We start from the raw sequence: 22,581 nt of genomic DNA, 5'->3' as shown, positions 1-22,581 counted from the left end.
TGATTTTATCCAAATACATTTACATTTCAACTGTGAAGGTAAAAACCCAAAAATGCAAGAGTCATGCATTTTTCTAATCATGAGGCAAGATGCAGTCTCAACAGGTGAGTTTTTCAGTCTGCGACGGAAGTTGCCATAAGGTTTCTGTTTTCCTGATGTCAGTGGGGAACTGATAGTTTTTTTTTGGCAGTAGCTTGACTCCTAATAGTGAGGCATTAGCAGAGTGTAATGAACGAGCTGGGGTTTATGGGTTGACTGCTCTGGATGCAGGATGGGGCCTGAGCCATTTGCAGCAAGTACTAGTAACTTGAACTTTAGTTTAAAGCTACAGTCATCACATTTCTATACAAGAAATGGATCAAATGAATGTGTAATTAAAAGTTTTTGCTCATGGACAACTTTCACTGCACTCAGGTGTTCTCTTATGGATTTTTTGGCATCTTTGAGCCCAGTATTTTATTTTTTACAGTCTGCAATTTTTTTTTGTTTTGATTCAATGTTGCTGCTCTCATCAGCCTTGATTACAGCAGCTGTTTTCAGTGATGCACTTACTGTTCTCTACCTGCCGAGCCAGCAGAAAACAGCAGACAGACAAAAGTAGCTGGTAAACATAGTGAAGCATTTAGCAGCTAAAGAGCGAGATATTTCCCTCGGGAGTTGGTGGAGACCAAAACATATTGGACTTGGCAGTAAAAAATCAATTCTTGCTTTTAAGCGGGGTTGTGTAATTTTTCAAAGGAGGAATAACACAATCTTCCTCTTACAAATGAATAGTGGAATTTACAAGCTTTGAATTGCACTTTTGGTCCATTTTTTAAATGTTCTGGTTTTGCTGCTAGAAGCCGGCTTTGTCTGGTACGAGCAGTAGCTTCAAGTTTTAAACCCGATGTGTGTGTCTTTGATGCAGTTTTACGGCAGTCTGTTGTGTATAAGGTTGCTGTGAAAAAGTCAGGAGGTGTGTTAAAGTTGTAATTTGCAGCGCACAGTATAGTTACACGTGAATTGAAGCTGCAGTCTGCAAGTTATTGAACATGTCTTCATCTTTAACCCATTGACGCCTAAAACGCGTGTAAAACCTCTGGGCGATTTTAAAATAAGCCCCTAAAACCTGAAGTTTTTCTGGAAATTCAACAGAAATGTCAACGCTTCCTACTAAATAATAGATTTTTCAGCCTCTGTAGCAGATAGAAATGAAATTCAAAAAGTATTTGAGAGCTTATACAAATACTACAAAACGACGTATCCGCTTTCCAGGCTTCAATGGGTTAATGAGCTAATCCACAAATTTCTGTAGTCAACCAGATATGGGGCTGGGCTGCAGCAGCGTGTGTGTGAGCAGAAAGTGCAGCTGGTTCCAGAGTACTGTAACGATATGTATCAAAAAATCGATATTAGACAACACTACTGCCTTTATGTCTCTTATCTGCTTGTGCTACTGTTACACTGTCTTTTAGCCTGTCACTGATAAACTAATGAAAATGTCTTTGTAACCAACTGAGGCTTTGGGGAAATAAAGGGGACTTACTGTGCCATTATTCAAGTTGTGTAGCCTTGCTTTAAGTCATTATTGAGCTAATGTTAAGTTGATGTGTGAATTGCAAATCCGAGTTCAAAACGTCAAAATCACATCCAAGTTTTTTCCAGAATCTTTGTTTTTTTTTTAACTCTGGCATGAAAACGCTGCACATCTTACCAGTCAGACAGACTTCAACCGTCCCCAAATGTCTTGAGGCCCCCGGAGACGTCCCTTTATCTATTCAGAGCACACCAACACGCCATCTTCCCTGATCTTTAATCTCTCCAAGTCTCCTCCTGCCTGCCACCCAGGTGCCGCCGAACCATCACTCAGCAGCTCAAATCATTGCCTCTGTCAGTTAACAAGTTCTGGTAGGAGCCTTCCTGGAGCAGACAAATGCGGGGCCATCAGCGCTGCCCAGATGCGAATTGTTTTTATCAACCGTCAGAATGTGAGCGCTTAGTTGTCGCTACAGGGTCCCTGCAGTGCGTCTGCCTGCCTGCCGGCCCGATATCTTAAATCCTGATCCAATCTGACGGGCCGAAGCATTTCAACTCTCAGGAGGCATATTTTTTTTCACAACTTCCTCCAAGAGTATTCCAGAGCTACAAGAGAGATGCTACAGAGGGAAAACATACACTCTGAATACATTTACACACCTTAAAAACCCTTCACATTCTGCACGCCTCTGAAGCAATTACATTCAGAAAGATGAAACCTGTGTGCATGCTTTAGTGATTATAGTCATCTGAGCAGAAGGAAATTGTTGGGAGGTACGTACATGAAGTGACTGGATATATAAGAAGAGAACGGCACGCTTCTGTTGCCAGACGTTATCAGTTTTGAAGGCTCCTGCTGCCGTACAGAAGTCTTGGTGGGGATCGACAGCAGTGCAGTGTGTATGGTTTTTTCTCAGGGTGACAGATTACAGTTCCCTTAATTAGACAACATGGTTTCACTTCATTTCTGCATACTGTTTCCAACTGTCATCATCCGCAGCCTGGTATTAAGCATGCATTTCCTCCACACTTCTTTCTGAATTGAACAGAAGCACTGCCATCTAATAAATCATTTAAAGACAGCGATTCAAGATACTCTTTAAAACTGAGATAGTTTAAAATAACCTCCTAATCTACGAGAATGAACATCTGAATGAATTTTTCATTCTCCTGCTGCCTTCCTTCAAACACACCCAGGATATATATTTAAATACAGTTACAAAGACTGATGCAGGAAGGAGTCATTTTGAGCTGTTGTAACGCCAATTTGCCAATCCCAAATGGCATCAGAATAATGCAATCATGAGCATTCAATCTGCTTGAAGAAGACATCCTGCTGCTACAACCATGATGTACAAGACAGTCCACAGGGATATCTACCTCGACAATGCTGCCTTGCATTTCAATATGGGTGTGTATGTGTGTGTGTGTTTGTGTGTGTGTGTAGCCTATGCATGTGTGTGACAATAAAGTGAGCCGATAGGGATTTTCTGCTGTCTTCATAATCATTTGAAGTCTGCCCTCAGGCCAGAAGTGTGTGGATCTCTCTCTCTCCCTCTCTCTCTCTATCTCTCTCTCTCTTTCTGTGTGTGTGTGTGTGTGTGTGTGTGCATTATGGATATGTGTTAGCCTTGGCCCAAATGTGCTGCTTCACATCTAAACAACGAGAACATTTGCATTTAGAGCATTCTTAATCCCCCACTGTTAACCTCAGCCCCAGCCTCAGGTACGTATCCATCAGATTGACAAATGTTTTGTAGCCTGGTTCATTTTCATTTGCTGCTCCACAGCAGATACAGCAATCATCAGCTGCTATTCAAATACACTCACTGGACAGAAACAAATCACAGATCATAATTTTGACTCTCATTAGATTCTTCTCATTAGCAGCACCCAGAAACCTTTCAATGTGTTAAATGCTGGGTGCAAGACACATTCATAGCAATCTGTCAGCCCTGCATGGTCTTCGGAAATAGCCAACACACCCAAATCCAGCAGATCAATACCAAAAAAAGAAGCAAATAATGAGGCAGAGTGGGATCACAGAGGTGGGGTCGAAAATTATGAGTTTTTGAGTTCCTCATAATGCTGGCAGAGCTAAAGCTTGTGGAGTTTATTGATCTATGGCTTAATTTCAACAAGAAAGGGGTGATTTTGGCAAATAATCTGAGGACATGACATGAGAGGCTATTCATCATTTTGATCTAGCCTGTTTTCTGCAAGGCTTAGCCTACCTTGTTGCGCTTTAATGGCAGGAGCACACACCTGAATGATGCAGCATGCTGATGAGAATATTGATAAGGGCTATACTTAGTTTGATCCCTGTCAGGAGCCTTTAAGCCTCCAGTCTTGTCTGGCCAGGATCTGATGTGTGTGCGAGATGAGAAGTGTAACCCCTAGCGTTAGCGTGCACAGACTGCATGGAAAGGTGACAAAAGGGAAGCAGATCATTGATAACTTACCCCGAAGATGACAGTGTCTTCTCCTTCAAATAGAGGGATGAACTTATCTCCACGGTGGATTTCGGACTTGTTCAGAGGACGAAATCGACACAACACCTTGATATTGCATTCTGCGTTAGCATCAGCCATCGTGAGAAAAAAAAAATAGTGGACGCGCTTCCAAAAGATAAAGAGGAAATGTCTTTATCTAGAATTTAAAAAAATAAAATATTCCTTGTGCAATCTTTTCCCGTGAACCACCTGGAGGAAACCACCGGCTAGACCCACATGCAAAGCGAGACTGGCAGGCGAAGCATTTGGAAGAATGGACAACTACGAGTTTTTGGGAGAGACTAAAGCCGAATTCATTCAAGAATTTTAGATAAAAAACAAAAAAAGAACCCGTTTGAAAGAGTTTCTGGTCTCAAATGCGCTCAAAGCAAACTCAGGTGCAGTTAAGCGGTGGGGAACAGATGGAGAGTTGTAAATGTGGAGTATATTCCAAACTGGTCCGGTCGGCAGTGTCTGGATAGGCTGCAGGCTGCTCAGAAGCATGCCTCGCATCGCTGTCATCCCTGCTCTCTCACTGGGGGCGGGGCCTGCTAAAGTAGCGACTCAAATCGTCTCTCATCAGCACCACTGAGCAAAGGGACCGAGGAGCAGGAGAGGAGCTCCAACTCTGCTTCTTATTCCTGTGACCACAACAATACTGACAGAAAAGTTTAACCATTAAACCTTTTAGTTGCAGGTGAAGCAACTTGCACAAAAACCTTGCTTGTTGCATTTTTTGATATATTCTCTGTGGCTAGTAGTTTTTGAGTCTCTCTCTCTCTCTCTCTCTCTCTCTCTCTCTCTCTCTCTCTCTCTCTCTTTTTTTTTTTTTTTCTTTTTTTTTTGCAGGGCTGCACCAGACTGGTCGTCATGGCAATGCTGTTTTGTATGACAAGCTGGATAGTCATGTGGGAACCAGAGGCTCCATCATTTTTTTGCCCAGAGATTTATAGCCTAGAGGTACTCCACTGATGTAGCACTGCACATCAAGTAAGAAGACTTGAGAGAGACAGATGACAAGAAACAGTGGTCAAAAGTGAAGATATCTAGATTTTTTATCCCTATGGATTCAAAGCTCCAAAAACGCTTGATACTACATTTCCCAAAATGATTTTCAATTATACCTTTCATGATACCCTCCCTGTATGGTAAATGTTATTTTTTCAGTCTTTAGAAAGCTCCTTAAGAGCCACAGGATATATTATACAACAGTTTCATGGGCTAATTACCCCTCATGGTGAGAACAAAAAGACCTTTGTGTGTAAAATTGGCGGAGTGCCTCTGTTAAAAATAGCTTATATGGGTCCTGCCAGTGGTTCTTCTTGGCTTAAAATGTACAAAACAAGAAGCACAGTGCAATTTAATACAACTACACTCACAGTGTGCCTACGCTTATATTTAAACATGAATGCATTTGCATTTTAAAGAGAATTGTGAACTAATTAAAGGCGAGCTATGCATGTATTAAATAGTCTACATTGTCCAGAATAGCGCACTGGATGACCAAGCAATAGACAGTCTTGTGCTCACAGATGTTAGTCATCTAGTTCAGTCATGTTATTGGTTTACACAATAAGTGTCTTGTATGATAAATGTAATAAATTATTATATTATAAAAAGTTATATATTGCCGATAGCCTATATATCTCTGTCATATAGTAGGTGATAATTGAAAAACAAACATGCATTTCTATGAATCTCAGAAATATAATTAATATTGACCATAAAATATGTTTTCATTGTATGTAACAAATGTGAAAAAGGGAACAGTAAAACATTTTTTTATTGTGTGATTTTTTTTTTTGTTTGATTGTTTTGACAGGATTTTTTCTTGACTTTTTAAAATATATTAGTGTGGTCTTAACATGGTCTTAAACATGCCCACTAAATGTGCAGTTAATGCGGTTGATAAAAAGAAGGTAAAACGTTGCCCAATAAATATTGTTATTTATATATTATAATTTATTATTATTAATTTATTATTTATATATTGTTATTTAAATATTATTAAAATAAATATTTTTTAAATTTTCGAATTAAAACCCAACTTAACAATCACCTTAAATAATCATGGTTATTTTTTATTTCGACAGAGTAAAACACCTTCTTAATCTTCAATCTTTGAGCCGTTGATTGAGTCGTTTGCCCGTACGTTTAGCGCCACCTTGTGGCAACTTTATGGCAATTAAATAATATAATTTTTGGAAAATAAGGACACTAATTTTGTTGCTGAAGCAGATTAGCGTTTTAACATTTTTTACGTTCGGCAACAAATTCTGTGTTTGATGTGAAAATAAAATAAAACGATGCTAAAAAACAGAACACGGCCGTTAAAACGTATTGGTCAAACTGTGCGCATGCGTAAAGACGCTCCAATTTGTCGGGAGTGTTTGTTTTGTTGGTTTGGACGGGCCGTTGAACTAGTGTCTATCGGTGTAGCAAACGCAGCACCGCCCGTTCGCCTGCGTTTGACTGAAACCTAACGTTCACGCTGTCAAAGCAAGCTAGTGACCACATCAGCCGGCTGAGAGACTGCTGGCTCATCTATCGTTAGCTTTTATTACAATTTAATTCGGTGAATCGAAAATTTACGCGTAAAAAGAACCGTTATTATATTCTGTTTGGATTTGTTGCTCTCGTCTTTGCTTCCCACTGACAATGGCTGATCCTAAATACGCAAACTTGCCAGGAATTGTAAGTGGCTAACGCTAGCATACAGATTAGCCTGATTGCTAACGTCACTTGGCAATGCTAGCTGTAGTTCCAAGCTGACAGTTAAATTAGCTAACATCCCGGCTGTTTATTCTGTCGTCTACTTATTATTTGCGATTTCTGCACAGCTAGCGTTAAAAATAGTAGATTCTTTGTTGCAAAAAATGTTCAGTTAATGGTGTGTCTTGTGATACAAGCAAGCAGAGAGCAAGAGCTAGCAGATACGTGTTGTTGAATGGGCCGGGGCGTTGGCCAAGCTAATGACAATAAACCTATGATGTATTGTTTATCTGTTTATTTTTATTAGGCTTTTAACGAGCCGGACGTGTACGAAACCGGTGACCTTCCAGAAGATGACCAGGCTCAGTTTGAGTCGGTAGGTGGACGTTTTCTATTCACTGGATTTGTCATTTTGCAGACTGTTAGCTGACACGCTGCATATTCAGCTAACCTAACTAGCCAACAAGTGTTTACACTTTTTATAACGGAGGAAATACTCACATTGCGATTACTGTGCATTATTCCTACCATGATTAAACTCCTAACCACGCAAATACTTTGCTTACTCTTACCACTTACATGGCAAAACACTGATTGTTGCTTTGCAGTCCTATAATAATTGTGAATTTTAATATATATGCTAGCGAACTAACACCAATAATTGTGAATTTTTAAATTAAATTGTGTCTCTGCATTTGTTCTTTCCATACTAACTCTGTAAAAAATGTGTTATTATCCACCAAAACTAGATTGCACTTATGACTACTCCTTGGTTGTATATATATATTCATTACAATTTCAGTTGTATGTTACTAAACCAAAAGGATGGTTACTGTTTAACGTGTGTGTTTCAAACATATCAGTATATCTGTTTACTTGTACACAGAGAAATAAGTAAGGGGAGATGGGTATAAAATAGATTCAAGCACCATTATCTAATAAAATGTTAGGGAACAAAATCTTATCATGACAGTCTTGTGACTCTCCGAAGTGTATATTCTCACTGCCAGCCCACTCTAGCATTAAGCAGCTAGGCTAGAGGTTATTTTAACTGTGCTATTGCTAAGCACTTTGTGAATAGTTTAGGGTTGCTGGTCTGACATTGCTTTAAAACTGGATGGTTGAATGACCAGCTAAGTGAATCCTAATTGGCATTTTCCCTTCCATGTTTCCACATTCGTTCCTCCCATACCCTTGCCCTTGTTTTGACTCTTCCCCACCCCTCCTGGGACCATAGTTTGTACAAGTAAGATTGGCTCCATTTTACTCTCAGTGAGCTTAATGCCAAGCTTTTTTATGCATGTTTTTTTTTTTAAATCTCATATCCATTTTTCTGCCTTTTTATTGATTGGGATAAAATGAGAACTGGATCGATGGAGTGACCCCTTTTTGTGCTGTTCATCAATTTCTGATTGTTTTGAAGTGCAAGGAATTGATTCTTTTCCTCCTGTTTGTGTTGCTCTATTAAACTATTTCAAGGTATTGATGTTGTTGATGGGTTTTCAGCAGCACTTTAATTAGAAAAGAGTTTGTCTGTTTTAGACATTTTCCTTTTTAACCTGTCATTTTCTAACAGTTGCTTCCTGCCTAACCACAATAGTTTGACTAACTGGACATTTTAAAGGCCCCTATGAACTGTGTGATATTAGTGTATATTCAGTGCATGTCACACTTGCATAGTATGGAACTAATGTAATCTGTGCTACACTGTGTGTTATCAAATTTGAGACATATCTGACTTTTTGATTAATCCCTGGTGAATCCTAAAATGAATTGAAAAACACAATCAAAATCGTGCATCAATTTGCGCAATGCATCTGCACTGCTCTTGTTTTGAAAATGAAAGCAAGCATCGAACAAGATTTTCTTCCACATACTAATTTAACCAGCCTATATGTTTATGCCAAATATAGTATCTTGGTGTTTTCTATGTAATTTCATAAAGAGATGCATTGGATTGGAATGTATACTGACCGTACTAAAGAGATCTGGACAGACGTAACCGACCCACATTGACATGGCAGTTTCTTTGTCAGCGTTGGTATAAAATTCTCTCTCACTGTCAGTTACATTCATTGAGTTTCAGCAGACACAGACAGCAGGTGTACTTTCAAGTGCCACAGCTATCCTTGGTCTTGTGTTACTTTACAAGGACAGGAAATGAATTGGCCTATCCCTAGTTTCATGCTAGATTTTGTGCATGTTGATCACAGCAGAAGTCAAACTGAGAATTTGGGTCCAAATTTCAGACACTGTCAGACCTTTGAAACTGACTTTCTTTGGTCACCAATGCTCTTAATTGCCCATCAGGGGAAATGTATCTTGTCTGTCTGGAACAGCCCAAAATCACACTGCATATAGGGGCCCGAACTTGGATATACTTCATTAACTGCTCCGGTTTAGACTGGCAAAATAATTTAGAGCATGAAAAAATAACTCACCCAGGTGAATGAGTTATGATAGATTACTGGATTATTTCTATAATAAAATGCATTTTAGGGTTTCCTGAGTTTGTTTAAGCACCCTTGGAGTACCCGTTGCCCTTCATTCTGACTCATGAATTGTTTTTTAAAACACCAAACCCCTGCATCCTTAGCATGATGTTGTGAGATATACAATGCCCTCCTTGAGAGCATATGGACTCACTGCATTATAAAGTGCACTATGTTAAAGTGAGAAAGTAATCTGTTGGTGTGAATGGACCATCTTACAACCCTGAATGGGGGAAGAGAGAAAGGACTGGAGACATCACAAGCTGTCTGAACAGTGTGTCTCCAGGGTTTTTAGCAGTAACTCTCAGAACACTGCTTTCTTTCTTATCTTTCCCCGACCCTGGCCAACTGCTCCTGTTGTGTGCATGGCATGTGATAACCACATTAATCTGTGTTGTCTCTCTCTCTCTCCCCAACTTTTTTCTCTCCCTCTGCTCTTCCGTTACTTTCTCTAACTCTCTTTGGAAACCCAAGGAGCTGGTAAGAGCCTGACTAACTCTCCTCCTCACTCTTCCTGCTCCTCCTCCTCCTCCCTACATCTGTGTATCTGTCTGGTGTTGTGTGTGTGTGTTTTGTTGGTCTGTCTTTTTATTTAATCCAAATCTGTGTGTGAGCCCAGACTCATGTCATCTATCTTTATGTGTCAATGGTGTTTTAATCTCCCATAGCTCCTAGTTCATCATGATTGATCACTAGGAAGTTTTGATCAAATGATGCACTTTTTTGTGCTCCCCGGAATCACTAATCACACAACCATCATTTTAGAAAGAAAGTTAGTGGCTTCCAGCTTTTTATTCATGTAACATTGAATTTACCATAGTAGACTTCTACTACATGATGACAAGTTTAACCTTTTAAAGATGATCTTAAGAGTCTGCAATCAGGCCCAGGTAAAACTACGGCTGTGACATACATCATTTTGCATATTTATCTCAAAATTATTTTGAATCGTCTGGTTCTGGGCAGCCCTAAATTATGGCTGTGAAGCTCTTGCAGATTTTTATGATTTATGGCTATAATCGCTTTTAATCTCAGATGGTATTGAACCTTTTGTAAGCAATAATACACATTGACTTAACCGCTTAATTTGTCATCTTTTAAATCATATTTCGGGGCAGTGATCAAGCGTAGAATTTCCTCTCGAATCTTACCGGCCTGTCAACATATTTCAAGTCTACCTTGGGCTTCTAGATTTTTGTCTCACTGGCTCAGAAAGCCAAGGCTCATTTTTAAGTCTTTGCTGTCTGTGTAGTCTAACATTCCCCGTTAGGATTTGTTTATGTTTATGTGACTTTAATTTCTGGTATTTCAATAACAGGAGGAGCTGTGCAGTGACAGCGTGGAGAGGATTGTGGTCAACCCCAACGCCGCCTATGACAAGTTCAAAGACAAGCACATCAGCACCAAGGGGCTTGGTCAGTTGACAGTCTATTATATATCACTTTTACCCTGACTTTGTTAGTTAAGTTATTATCTGAAGGTACTCATTAGGCTAAAACAGAAGAGCAACATATTACCTTTCTTGAGGATATGAATTGAGAGTTGTTTGTTTGTTCGTTTGTTTTCTTTGCAGGAGTAATAGAAATTCACAAATCTAAGTTGTTTGATATACTATGGTTGACTAATAAGAAAATAAGTAAATAAATAATAATAATAATGCATATTTATTTGACATTAAGTGGCTATATATAGATACAATTTCTTATTTTGAAGTGTTAAGTATCAGGCGAGAGGCCTAGATAAGTATTTTATACTTCAGCCTACTCCCTTTTTTTTTTCGAACCAAAATGATATAAGGAAATGCATATTGAATATTAAGTTAACTGGTTCTTATTTCTATCTTATTACTTAGACGGGGCAGATGCATGTATATGTATAGGGCTTTATATGCTGTATGTGTGTAAATGTTTATATGTTTATGTACATCTGTTTAATGGTGCCTATGTGAGTATGTGTATGAATATGTATATCCATCTAGCCTACGCTGTTGTAGTTTATGTTGTTTATTTTTTTTGGTTCGAAAAGAAAAATTAATAATAATAAAAAATGAAATTAAATAAAAGAGTCACAACAAATTATATCTATTATATTATATATATATGTATTATCTAACTGTAATAATTGTATTGCTTTGTACAGAGAGGTGTCTATGTTATTTAGCCTGTCCTCACTGATGTAAATAGGGGGACAAAATAATAGAAACACCTCTTTTACATTAAAAACAACCTTTCAAAATACAAGATTGGCATACGGAGTTGACCAGTGGTGTTGTCAAAATGTAGCTCCTCTGTCGGGGGGGAATAGAACATGTCCATCCTTTTGTTGATTTCAAACCCCAAATCTTGTTCTGGCTCAGACTGGGCTTCACACTGACAACCAGTCTGCTTTCTGTCTGTTTTTTTCCATTTCTCTGACAACACATTTGTCTCCTTTTCACAGACTTCTCCGACAGAATCAGTCGAAGCAGACGAGTAGGCTATGAGTCAGGAGAATTTGAAATCGTGAGTACATTCTGCTCAGCAGAAATTCATTACTTTTTATTCTTTCAGAAGTGGTTGTGTTTTACACCATTTAGGATTTTTATTACACTTGCTACATCGTCTGCTTGCTCTGTACGACATCCACTTTGCTGTTGTGTAAAAATCATACCATTTCTCTCCACTCTCATCTTTGTTTAGCTTGGAGAGGGCTGTGGAGTGAAGGAGACGCCCCAGCAGAAGTACCAGCGCCTCGTGAACGAGATCCAGGAACTCACTCAGGAGGTGGATGCCATCCAGGTGAACTGAGAGCGACACACACACATGCGCTCAAGCACATTTGGCAAGAGATGGTACATGCTGATTATCCACCTTTATCTTGCTGTCTGCACACAAATTAAACCACCTTTCACAGAGGGACTTCCCTCCTCTCTGGCCCTCGACCACGTCATCATGTATTTATTCAATTTCAGAGGTGCAATATGTATTTCTGGGTCTTACTGTTGCACTAGAGACCTGGGCTTTGTATGGTGTGGGCACCGAACCCTTAAATTCACCCTGAAAAGGATTTTATTAAAGCTAGTGCAAGAAATTGCTTTTCAGGCTTAGAAAGGCCCTGCAACCCAGAAAATAATTAAACCTCCGGTGTCATTAACTTGGATACACACAGGGTAAGGCCTGCTGCTCTATGAGTCCAACAAATTGGCAGTTTTTGTGACACAATCTGTGGGTTTTCACTCACACAGGTCATGAGTGCAGAATATGCAGCCTGGTTTTGTGGAACAAGCTGCTCCTTTGCTAGTCTGTAAATTAGTCTGTAAATTACAGTTGTGAAAGACCTCCTTGGAACAAGTGATTTGTTTTAAGCAGTGCGGCCATTCACCAGAGTGAATGTAGTGAAAGAAAAACTGAACTGCTCCATGCATGAATGAGAAGAAAATATTGTAATTGGAATAATGAAATGCCTGAACTATAGATCATCATATCATGGACTGGGCTTTGCTATTATCAATTTGAAAGGAAGATTCTGGCTTTTTTTTTTTAGATCTTATTATCATTATTGTGGCTGTTTTGACTAAATACTTTTGAACCTGCCACCCTCTGTTGTAGAGATTCAGGAAGCACAGACATTTAAGTTATGATGAAAATCTCAGTATTTTGGTGGAGATTCTTGAAAAAAGCATCCCTTTATCATTTTAATACAACTCTAAATGAAATTAATAATGCAAAAATAATCATTACGTCCAATATTGTGAATCTTATCTTAATTGCAATATAAGTAAAAAAAAAATCCAAAATGTGCATCTCTATATCATGGAGTTAGGTACAGCAGTAAACTCCCTTTAGATCCCTTCAATTCAGTTTTATCTGAAATCTGAATCTGTTAGAACAAATCTAATTTATATGCTTAGTGCATAGTTTTTGTTTATATAAACATAACTTTTCTTTTTGGCATGGGACACATGTTCTCTCTGAACAACAAACCTGGTTGGCCCAGACAGACTTCTAGTCCTCGATTTCATCATCCTCTGCTGTTGTTATTCGAAGAAACAACTGTCACTGCTGCGTAGAACTCAGTTACTCAGTGATCTCTGCGTCTCTGTGCTTCCAGTCTGCCACAAAGGAAAGCAATGCAGAGGAGCGCCTGACCCCGGTGGTACTGGCCCAGCAGGCAGCCCAGCTCAAACAGCAGCTGGTTTCTGCCCATCTCGACTCGCTGCTGGGACCACAGGCGCACATCAACTTGGCTGACCCAGATGGAGCGTTGGCCAGGTGAGCTGAGGGGGAGGGTGACGAGACAATAAAACAGGAGGACAAGCATCTGGAATCTGAAACCTGACGCTACAACCTATCAGACCCTGACAGAGTGATGAGGTAGCGGGGAGGGAATGGATGGAAAGAGGGAGAGGAAAAACGGTAGTTTAGAGATGTACAGGGAGTAACAATAGCTGGCTGGAGGAAAGAGCAGGGAAATTAGTTTCAATGAGCCTACAATAACCCAAACACAAGGAGCTTGAGAGCAACAATGGGAAGGCAGTAGAGCTGCCATCAATTGTCCACATAAACCCTGTAGCACTGCCCGGGGAGCACAAGAACCTGTGGACACATGATTAAGGAAGGGAAATAAAAACCAGAGGAGGTGAGAGATTTCCTGACAGAAGCCACAGAGAGAATTAAAACATACTGTTGCAAATTGTCAGGTCACAACTTTGAAGTGAAATAAAGAGGGAAAAAAGATGGTAACACAAGTGAGAGGAGGGGAATAAAAAGTGATGTAAACTGCTCTGGAAAGATCCAAGTTTACCTCGACCTTGTAGTTTACAACAGAGCTTGATAGCAAGATTGGTAACAAGGCCAACACTTGGAGCTGATAACAATATTGAACACATAATCCTTTTGTGTCTCCTTTTTCTTTCCCTTCCGCAGGCGTCTGCTCACCCAGCTGGAAGCGGCCAAGGGCAGCCGTGGCAGCTCTGCAGGAGACAGCAAGCCGACGGCATCAGCTAAGGGCCCAGATGGAGTTGTACTCTACGAGCTGCACAGCCGACCAGAGCAGGAAAAATTCAACGAGTCTGCCAAGGTAAAGTGGAAAGGGAGGCGGAGGGAAGAGGAGTCAAGTGTCTGGGATGAATGCACTCGTGAAATGAGCAAGTGTTGATCTGCTAGACTTGTTTTTGTTTTTTCATTCTCGTGAGAGCAATGTCAGAATATTTGATGGCAAATAAACGGGACAAAAGGCAGGAAGGTGCGTGTGTGGGCGTTTGTGTGTGCGCGTCTTGTGGGATGCAATTGTCACTGCCAGCCATGTGTTGTCTTGTTTTGTCCCCGTAGATGGCGGAACTGGAGAAGCGTCTTGCTGAGCTGGAGATGGCAGTTGGCACAGGATCAGACAAGCAGGTACACACAGACTCACAAAACAGTCTTTTCACGCACACATATTCTCTCTAATGCTTTTCTCTTTCATTCACAGTAATTCTGCTTATCTCCTTCTCTCTTTCACTCTCACACCAGTTGAATTTTCATGCTCCTGTTGCTGTGTAACATCCACCAATTAAAGCTGAAATACACTTAGACTTGATTTATGTAAATTATGGGGGTGGCTTCTTTGTTTCTTGGTGTAATTTATTTTTTCTCTCTTTGTGTTTATGTTGCAGGGACCTCTGAGTGCTGGTGTACAAGGAGGCAGTTTGATGGTAAGAAGTCAGCGACTTCTTTTGGAACACACTGCATGAAGTTTGTGTCTGTATTCATAACTCTGTGTAACTGATGTGCAGCCAGAGAACTGGGTCATACTTCAAAGATGAATGACATCAGTTCCTCCAAGTTTGTTTATTGTTGCTGCGCCAGCAGTAAGAGCAAGAACACAAAGTTTTGTGCTCAACTTGTGTGTATGTGTGTGCTCTTTATTTATGTATTTATTTATTTATTTAAGGACACCATTGAGCTCCTGCAGGCGAGGGTCAGCGCTCTGGACTCAGCTACTCTGGATCAAGTGGAGGCCAGACTGCAGGTGACTAATCCATGCACGGCATACAGCACAGAGCTCAGGGGGAAATGGAGGCGTTTGATAGGAATGACACTTGCACTTTGATGTCATTGTTATTGATACATCATGTTTCCTCTTGAAACTTTGATTTCTAAAATAAATATGTTTCTGTTTTACTGAGAGCTCAGTGAAAAGCTTGATGGTCCCTCTACTGATGTTTAGTACAGAAATTGGTTGAAATGGACCAATCAGGTGCAACAGCTAGCCGAGCAAATCAAAAGTTTATTTAAAAAATGAGATACTATTGCTGCATTGATTCTCCAATCCATGGTTCGGTATAAACCTTGATTTTTCATACCTTTTTATTAAATAAACTTTTATTACATCAACACTTCAAGAACACTGATGCAGATTAAATTTTGTTTCACCCAAGCAGCACCCCACATGAACAAAAGTTCAGGAGATTTAATGAGTTTCGTCAGATGTGCTCCTGCTTGGTTGGAATGAAAACCTGCTTTCGTGGATCAGTTTGACCCCTCTGATGTAATGCGTTATATATAAAGGTTTTTTAAATGTTTATTTCTTTTCCACTTTGGACCTCAGTTATGACCATATTGTAATTCCATTTCAATCTGCCTGCACACGTTTAGTTATTGAAACTCGAGAAGAGAGTTTGCACTCCATTTGCTTTGTGGTGAAATATTGATGAATACTTTTGAAAATGTATTTTCTTAACTTTCAAAATGTGCCAGATCTGCTCATGGTTGTGTTACCCACCATGAGAAACTGTCAATTTACTGCAATATTGACATGAATCTAATCAATGCTTGTCTTTTCTTTCTGTAATGCATCGAAATGCCTCTAAAACGGTACCTCTCACACAAAATGAATAAATTACTGTGTGTCTCTCCTGTTTAGAGTGTCCTCGGGAAGATGAATGAGATCGCTAAACACAAGGCAGCGATTGAGGACGCTGAGACACAAAACAAGGTTTGTAATTCCTGCACATCCATCAATGCAAACAGTGCAGTAGTTAACTCAGTTTCACACAAAGCTACAAAGCATTTAAAAGATGCAAAACTCCGCTGGAAGATTCCTACAATCATAACAGTTCAGTCTTATGTTCTGATAAGATATTAATTAGGAAAATATTCACAAGTACAATACAGTGCCTGGCAGCCAGCCAGACTTAAGAGTACATTAAAGTTTAATTTGAATGGAGTAATTTAAACAGCTGCCATAGCCAAACAAAAGTTTTATCACCAGGCTTTCTGATCGTCTGTTAATGTTGAGTCAGTAATAAAATAAACGTTTTGTTCTTGTTTTCTTGTTGGATTCAGCTTTGAGATCTGCCTAATTTCCAGGCTCAGTCTTTTGTGTCATTTAAAGTGCTGTACACTTAAAGAGCCAGCAGAGGGCAGTGTCTGTTAATTATGGTGAATGAAAGTCATGCAAGGTGGTTTATTTTTATTTTTGATACTTTTGATTTAAGGTTATTGCAAATGTAACTATATCTGCTTTTCTTAGAAACATGTTTACAAATTAGATTAATTGGATTATATTCACAGGAAGTACAAAATATCTGTTTCACACATATATATCTGTGTGTATACATCTACCTGTGTCCCTTCTATACATTTAGAAATCCCAGTAAATTGTGAGGGAAGTAACTTTATTCTTTGATTTGGCTTGCAGGAAAAAAGAAAAACCCTGATAATAACTGATCCATTTAAACCTTGAATATATATATATATATATATTTATTTATTCAAGGTTTATTTCCCTGTTTATCCTTATGACCTCTCCAAGACCAAAGATGTAGGGGTAGCTCTGGAATTGGAAAGGTCAAATCTCAAGCAGTGTGAGCAGTAGTTCAAGCATTTGGTACCACAGCATGGTGTTATACTGTTTATTAGAATAATAAATGCAGGTGCCTTTACAGTACAGTAATTATTGCATCAGAAAACTAAGATCAAATGTGTGACCTTGGGAAACAATCAAGGTAAACTACATGTTTATTTACACCTTTTGTCTGTAATTCGCTTTGGATAAAAGCATCTGCTGAATGACTATATGTCATGTAATGTAATTTTAGCTGCGGGTTTTTATCTTGGTATTAAATGTGCGTGTATGTGTTTACCTGTCAGGTGTCGCAGCTTTATGACGTGGTGCAGAAGTGGGATGCCATGTCCACTTCTGTGCCTCAGGTGGTGCAGAGGCTTGTTGCTGTCAAGGAGTTGCATGAGCAAGGTAAAACACACAAACTGATACTGGGTTTACAAGGTGGCAAACCAAGATTTGCAATGTGTCCTCACATAGCTCTCTAAGCCATAAGACATTATATTATTTGTTGAGATTGCCACTTTAGCCGATAACATTATGTGAATGTAGTGGTGTTGAGTAATTGGTTCATATTGAAAATACTGTAATGGTATTGCTCTAGGGGCACATTTCACCCCAGTAATGATCATAACAATGAAAACTTTGATAATTTATGTTCTATTCTTTTATGTGAGGGGAGAAGAACCTTGAAATGACACCCATGAGAGTTCAAGGAGAGACGTATGTAGGTTAGTGGGGGGTGGGGAGTGGCATTAAAGATTCAAAATGTGTAGGTACAGAACATAACAGGGTGTGAACCCGGATCACGTTTCAGACGGCATCTGTGCCGGGAAGTAATGCTCGGCCTGAAAGATTTGCATGTGCAATGGGGATGTCTGGGTGCGAGACAAAAGATGAAAACTAAGCGAAAATGGGATTCAAACGGATAATGGAATTAGCCTAAACCATGCCATTCTATTATAACAAAGGGCAAAAAATCACTGAAAGGAAGATTCAAAATGGTAATAGAATTAGACTAAATCTAGCAATACTGTTAAACACCCCCTCAGGGAGAAAGAGATGCATGATATTATATATCACATTATCATCTTTTTATTATTTAGCACATGAAAGCAGAACCTTGGCATTAATAGATTATATTGATAATTCATTTCTGAGAGCCGAAAGAGGTCATTTATCATCCAGACTCTCTTTGCAGCGATCTGTCACAGTCTGCAGCTCAATGGGGGTTTAGCTGCACTGATTTTATTTTTCTCTCCTGATCTTTATTTCCTGATGAAGGCAAACAATTAGAATAAAACTATTTTTACTCTTTCAAGTCATTCATCAGTTTAATTTGTCTTTACTTCCGTTCACTGTGGCTGAGAGCAAAGACACCATTGTCTTTTTTTTTTTTTTATCCCAAATTTGGAAATTAGAGAACTGATACTTAATGCTTTTTTCTTCCTCTCTCTTCACTCTTTCCTTCTGATTAAATTCCATCCAACCCCAATGTCTTGCAGCCATGCAGTTTGGCCAGCTGCTGACCCACCTGGACACCACTCAGCAGATGATCAACAACTCGCTGAAGGACAATAACACTCTGCTAACACAGGTAGGAACATGAATCAATTTAACACTGAACTGTGTTCAATGTTCACAATGTGTGTGAGCTCCTACAACAATAGGAGAATTGGAGTTATTGAGGCCAGTAGAAATGCTTGTCACACATGTGGCTCCACACAAAAAACTGGAAGGGAACCTGAGACGAGGCATGCTCATCTCATAATGTTAACATTCTGACTCAAGGGGCGGTTCAAGTACATTTTCCCAGTTAACATTAGTCTGAGCTTTGGGCGATGTCTACTGAATTGGCATATGAAGATGTCTACAGTAAAACATATTAATTAATTAAGTAATTAATTGATTAATATTCTTACTCCCAGTGCGCTCTCACTACACGTCTGTCCATCTCTCCTCTCTACCGTACTGCTCGACTCGTACTGTGACTGCACGAGTCGTCTTAGCTGATAAAATCATACGGGTACAAAATCCATGTCTGTATCCACCATTACAGCCAATGATATCCCCTTCCATTAGGGTTCATCAAAATCTGGGCCGTAGTTTTTCTGTAATCCTGCTGACCAGCAGACACAGCAAGCTGAAAATATTACAATATATCTCCTTGCCAGAGGTAACAATGAAACAATTGCTATCATATCACAGGAGCAAATCACTTTCTATAGTCAAACAACCGTGCATATTTAACTTAAAAACTTTGTGAACTTTCTTGTCTACAGAAGCTTTTATACAGATTGAAATTGTTGGATTTATTATAAGATAACTTGCACAACCACTTGACAATAACCTCTTTGTATGTGAATAGACAAGCCAAAAGAAAGAATGTAAGCAAACGCAGCTACACATTATGACGACAGAGTCTATCTAGAGCCTCAGTTAATACTCAACCTGTGCTCTCACAGTTCAAATCAGGTTAGATGGACAAAACAGTGTCTTGTTAAGTAAAGCTTTGATTTATCTATTTTTTCTAAAGTCAGGAAAGGTTGTTTTAAAGTTGCTGTCATACTTTTGTGTTGTGTTCTGAAATGAAGTGTCCTTTGGCTTTTATAGGGTTATTTAATCTGATGTTGACATACTTTCACAGAAAGTGAAAAGTTTCTCAGAAAACATAATTTCATTTGTAGCCTCCTGGAACAACATGGCCAGATAATGATGGCTGTCGGTAGCATTTTCAGTAGTGACCTTCACCAAGGAGGTTACGCTTTTGGTTTGGTTTGTTTATTTTTCAGCAGGATTTTGTGAAAACTACTGGCCTGATTTTCATGAAACTTGGTGGAAGGGTTGAGCTTGGGCCAAGGAAGAACCCATTACATTTATGAGTGGATCCCTGTCACGGGGCAGACACAAATCATTTTTCACTTTAATTTATATGGCAAAAAATGTTCTTGTTGGGGTTTGCTACTCCAAAACTCCAAGAGCTCTTTGAGTTAAGTGAGTTTTAATTCTGTGTGAAATCACACATCCGTGACAGGGTTACGTAAATATATTAAGTCTGGTGTCAACTTGGAATAGTTATTAGCAGTCAACGTGTTTAATTTTTTCTGTTGCTTAGTCCATGAAATGTTTATGATGTCACTGTTTCTGAGAGCCCAAGATGGAATTATCAAATTGCTTTAATACAGTTATAAGGTGAATACAGAAATACAGATAAAATGGGTTTGAGAACATTAATCACATAGTTAATGCTCCAAACAAGATGCATTCGGTCAGCATATAAGTACCAATCTCAGGGATTTAAGTACAAAGTACCATGTTCAAATTAACTGTTCCTTCCTGTGAGCACCTTTTGATTTCCATGAAGCTCTTTGTCTCTTACTGCCTTTGTGAATGTTGCCTATTCCAATTCACTCTTTCCCTCCCTGCATCTTTATCTCTTCTCTTTCACCCTTATTTAACTTGCCGTTTCCCCTCTTCTTCCTCTCTCAGGTCCAACAGACAATGAAGGAAAATCTGGTGGCTGTAGAAGAGAACTTTTCTGCGCTAGATCAGAGGATGAAGAAGCTCTCCAAATAAACGGTGGCAGACTTTGGAGCGGTCCAGGAGAAGAGTGTCGAACATGGACAAATATGAGCTGTTTAGAGAGCACAGAGGGGGGAATGGGGTGTAACTCTGTCCTTTCTGGCCATCCCTCTCTTGCTCTCTACTTCGCCTCTGCCTTTTTTCACTAAGTGGAATGTTAGAAAGTTGGTAAGGATGGAATAACAAAAAAAAAACACAAAAGAGGAGACCAAATGTTCTTGTCCACCCTCCTTTCCTCTTCCTTTCTCTTGCATCAAACTGATATCAACAGAAACACATTTGTCTATTCTATACAAGCCACTGATTGCAGTCCCCTGTTAAGCTTAATGACTTTTAGACTCGATTGTTTTTATAATTATTAGTATTAAAGATAAGACATTTCTCCATTCCTTTCAAACCCTTGCTCTATTATAGATTTGTACGGTTTACTTCGGTCAAATGAAATGGATCTCAGTAATGTCGGGTTGATGGATGACACATTAATGATGTTGTCAATGGTGTAGAAAAAAAAAAAAATCAAGATCTGTTGTCTTCTAGTGTTGTAGCGGGAGCACGTTTGTGCAAGTGTCAGGGCCAAGTCACGGAAGGAAAGCTTGTAAATATGCCTGTGTACCTTATTGTTTCTTCACGCTCGGTCGCTTGTAACTATATTATTATGACTGAGACCAGACACCACAGACAAACGTTTAATCTGCTTTGTCATTGCCTACAAGTCAACTGTATTGTTCATCTGTGGTCATGGAACCAGATCAATAAAACAAAGTGCGATAAGCTTGAGTCTTTATTTCAGTAGATAAAAATCACTTTTTAATAATAACCTAATCTCACACATAGCTGCCCACTTCATACTTGTTTTAATTGAATGGAAAATAAAAAAAATAAAAAAACTATGTATTAATGACACCATATTACTAAACTCATTGGAACAAGTTAAAGTCATTTTCACCCAATTTACAGAGCATGTGGACAAGCCTCACCAGTTGCCTGAACAAAAGCTTGTCATAGATATAGTGGATGATGCAAGGTTACATAGGGCACAAATACGGGTTTCTGCTAGTAATGAGTCATAAGCTGCTGGTATTTCAAAACAAAGCTATGATACTTGACCATGTAAAACACATTTCATAAAGGGTTACACATGTTGAAAATCACTTTTCCCTTGATATAATTCTATTCATTTTGTATTCAAAACCTTAAAAGAAAAATATCCTTTGTGGTTTGTTTATTATAAGGAGTTGTTATGCTCATTTATGAACACTAGGTGGCAGCATAGCATGTTTAAAAAAAAAGAAGGTCAAACTGGCATTGTAGCTGTTATTCAACTACCAAACAGACTCCGTAAGTACAATTTATTCTGCCATGCTTTATTTTTAATATACTGCTTGGAAATTTTATGATAGTTGCTCCTCAGAAAAAAAGAAATACCAAACAACTTCATAAAAGCTACTATACTATATATCCCTGATAGCCCATCCTATCCCAAACTCTAGACAATAATGATAATAAAAATAAAAATGTATAATAAAAGTATGTTTGGTTCAGGGAATACTTAAAACATATAGGCTTTTGTTTTTGTCAGATATTTCTTTGATATCCTCTTCTATCTCACAAATGGTTTAGCCCGATTCCTAATCTTATTTATCCTATTTTTTGTTAATTGTGTCCTTTCATTTGCATATTTATTTATTTATTTATTTATGTATTATTGTAAGTCATACCTCCATAGTTTAACATATTTCCACCCCATCAAATCTGAAGTAAAACCTATTTGCCCTTAAACTACTAACAATGCATGAGTAACTCGACATACTTGACTAACTGGGGACTTTTATTACAAGTCAGTTACTCTGACTCATTTTCACACTCTAGAGTGGAAAATTTACATTCAGAAATATTTGAAATCTTGAGATGGCCAAGAGCTTTAAGGGGCCAACTGAACCGTAAAATCTCCGGCTCATTTCCAGCTGTAGACCTTTAGTGTCTGT

The 22,581-nt window shown here is 38.9% G+C and overlaps 2 protein-coding genes across 3 annotated transcripts in view; one reads left to right on the top strand and one right to left on the bottom strand.

The window, feature by feature from the left end:
- The window catches only part of kif5ab (kinesin family member 5A, b), a 93,355-nt gene extending 88,833 nt beyond the window's left edge, over positions 1 to 4,522 (bottom strand). For both annotated transcript variants that reach the window (XM_059329365.1, XM_059329366.1), the window contains exon 1: positions 3,978 to 4,522. In XM_059329365.1, coding sequence (XP_059185348.1) covers positions 3,978 to 4,106 — 129 coding nt within the window. In that variant the 5' untranslated portion in view covers positions 4,107 to 4,522. The remainder of the gene's footprint in view (positions 1 to 3,977) is intronic.
- Positions 4,523 to 6,457: 1,935 nt separating this feature from the next.
- Positions 6,458 to 21,367, top strand: dctn2 (dynactin 2 (p50)). The gene is made up of 14 exons (XM_059329858.1): positions 6,458 to 6,701; positions 7,027 to 7,095; positions 10,530 to 10,626; positions 11,651 to 11,712; positions 11,890 to 11,988; positions 13,301 to 13,461; positions 14,116 to 14,269; positions 14,521 to 14,586; positions 14,844 to 14,882; positions 15,122 to 15,199; positions 16,094 to 16,165; positions 17,323 to 17,425; positions 18,520 to 18,611; positions 20,504 to 21,367. Exons 1-14 carry the CDS (start codon positions 6,666 to 6,668, stop codon positions 20,588 to 20,590), a joined length of 1,215 nt encoding a protein of 404 aa, XP_059185841.1. The 5' UTR covers positions 6,458 to 6,665; the 3' UTR covers positions 20,591 to 21,367.
- The last annotated feature ends 1,214 nt before the right edge of the window (positions 21,368 to 22,581 follow it).

This window comes from Centropristis striata, chromosome 3 (assembly GCF_030273125.1).
Source record: "Centropristis striata isolate RG_2023a ecotype Rhode Island chromosome 3, C.striata_1.0, whole genome shotgun sequence".
Classification (NCBI taxonomy): Eukaryota; Metazoa; Chordata; class Actinopteri; order Perciformes; family Serranidae; genus Centropristis; species Centropristis striata.
The sequence above is the reverse complement of the archived record's forward strand: the minus strand, read 5'-3'. Positions and strand labels throughout refer to the sequence as shown.

Coding starts and splice junctions, on each gene's coding strand:
- dctn2 (XM_059329858.1), top strand. CDS start 6,666: ATGGCTGATCCTAAATACGCAAACTTGCCAGGAATT. Junction 14,270..14,520: donor AATTCAACGAGTCTGCCAAG/GTAAAGTGGAAA, acceptor TTGTCCCCGTAG/ATGGCGGAACTGGAGAAGCG. Junction 17,426..18,519: donor CAAGGAGTTGCATGAGCAAG/GTAAAACACACA, acceptor AATGTCTTGCAG/CCATGCAGTTTGGCCAGCTG.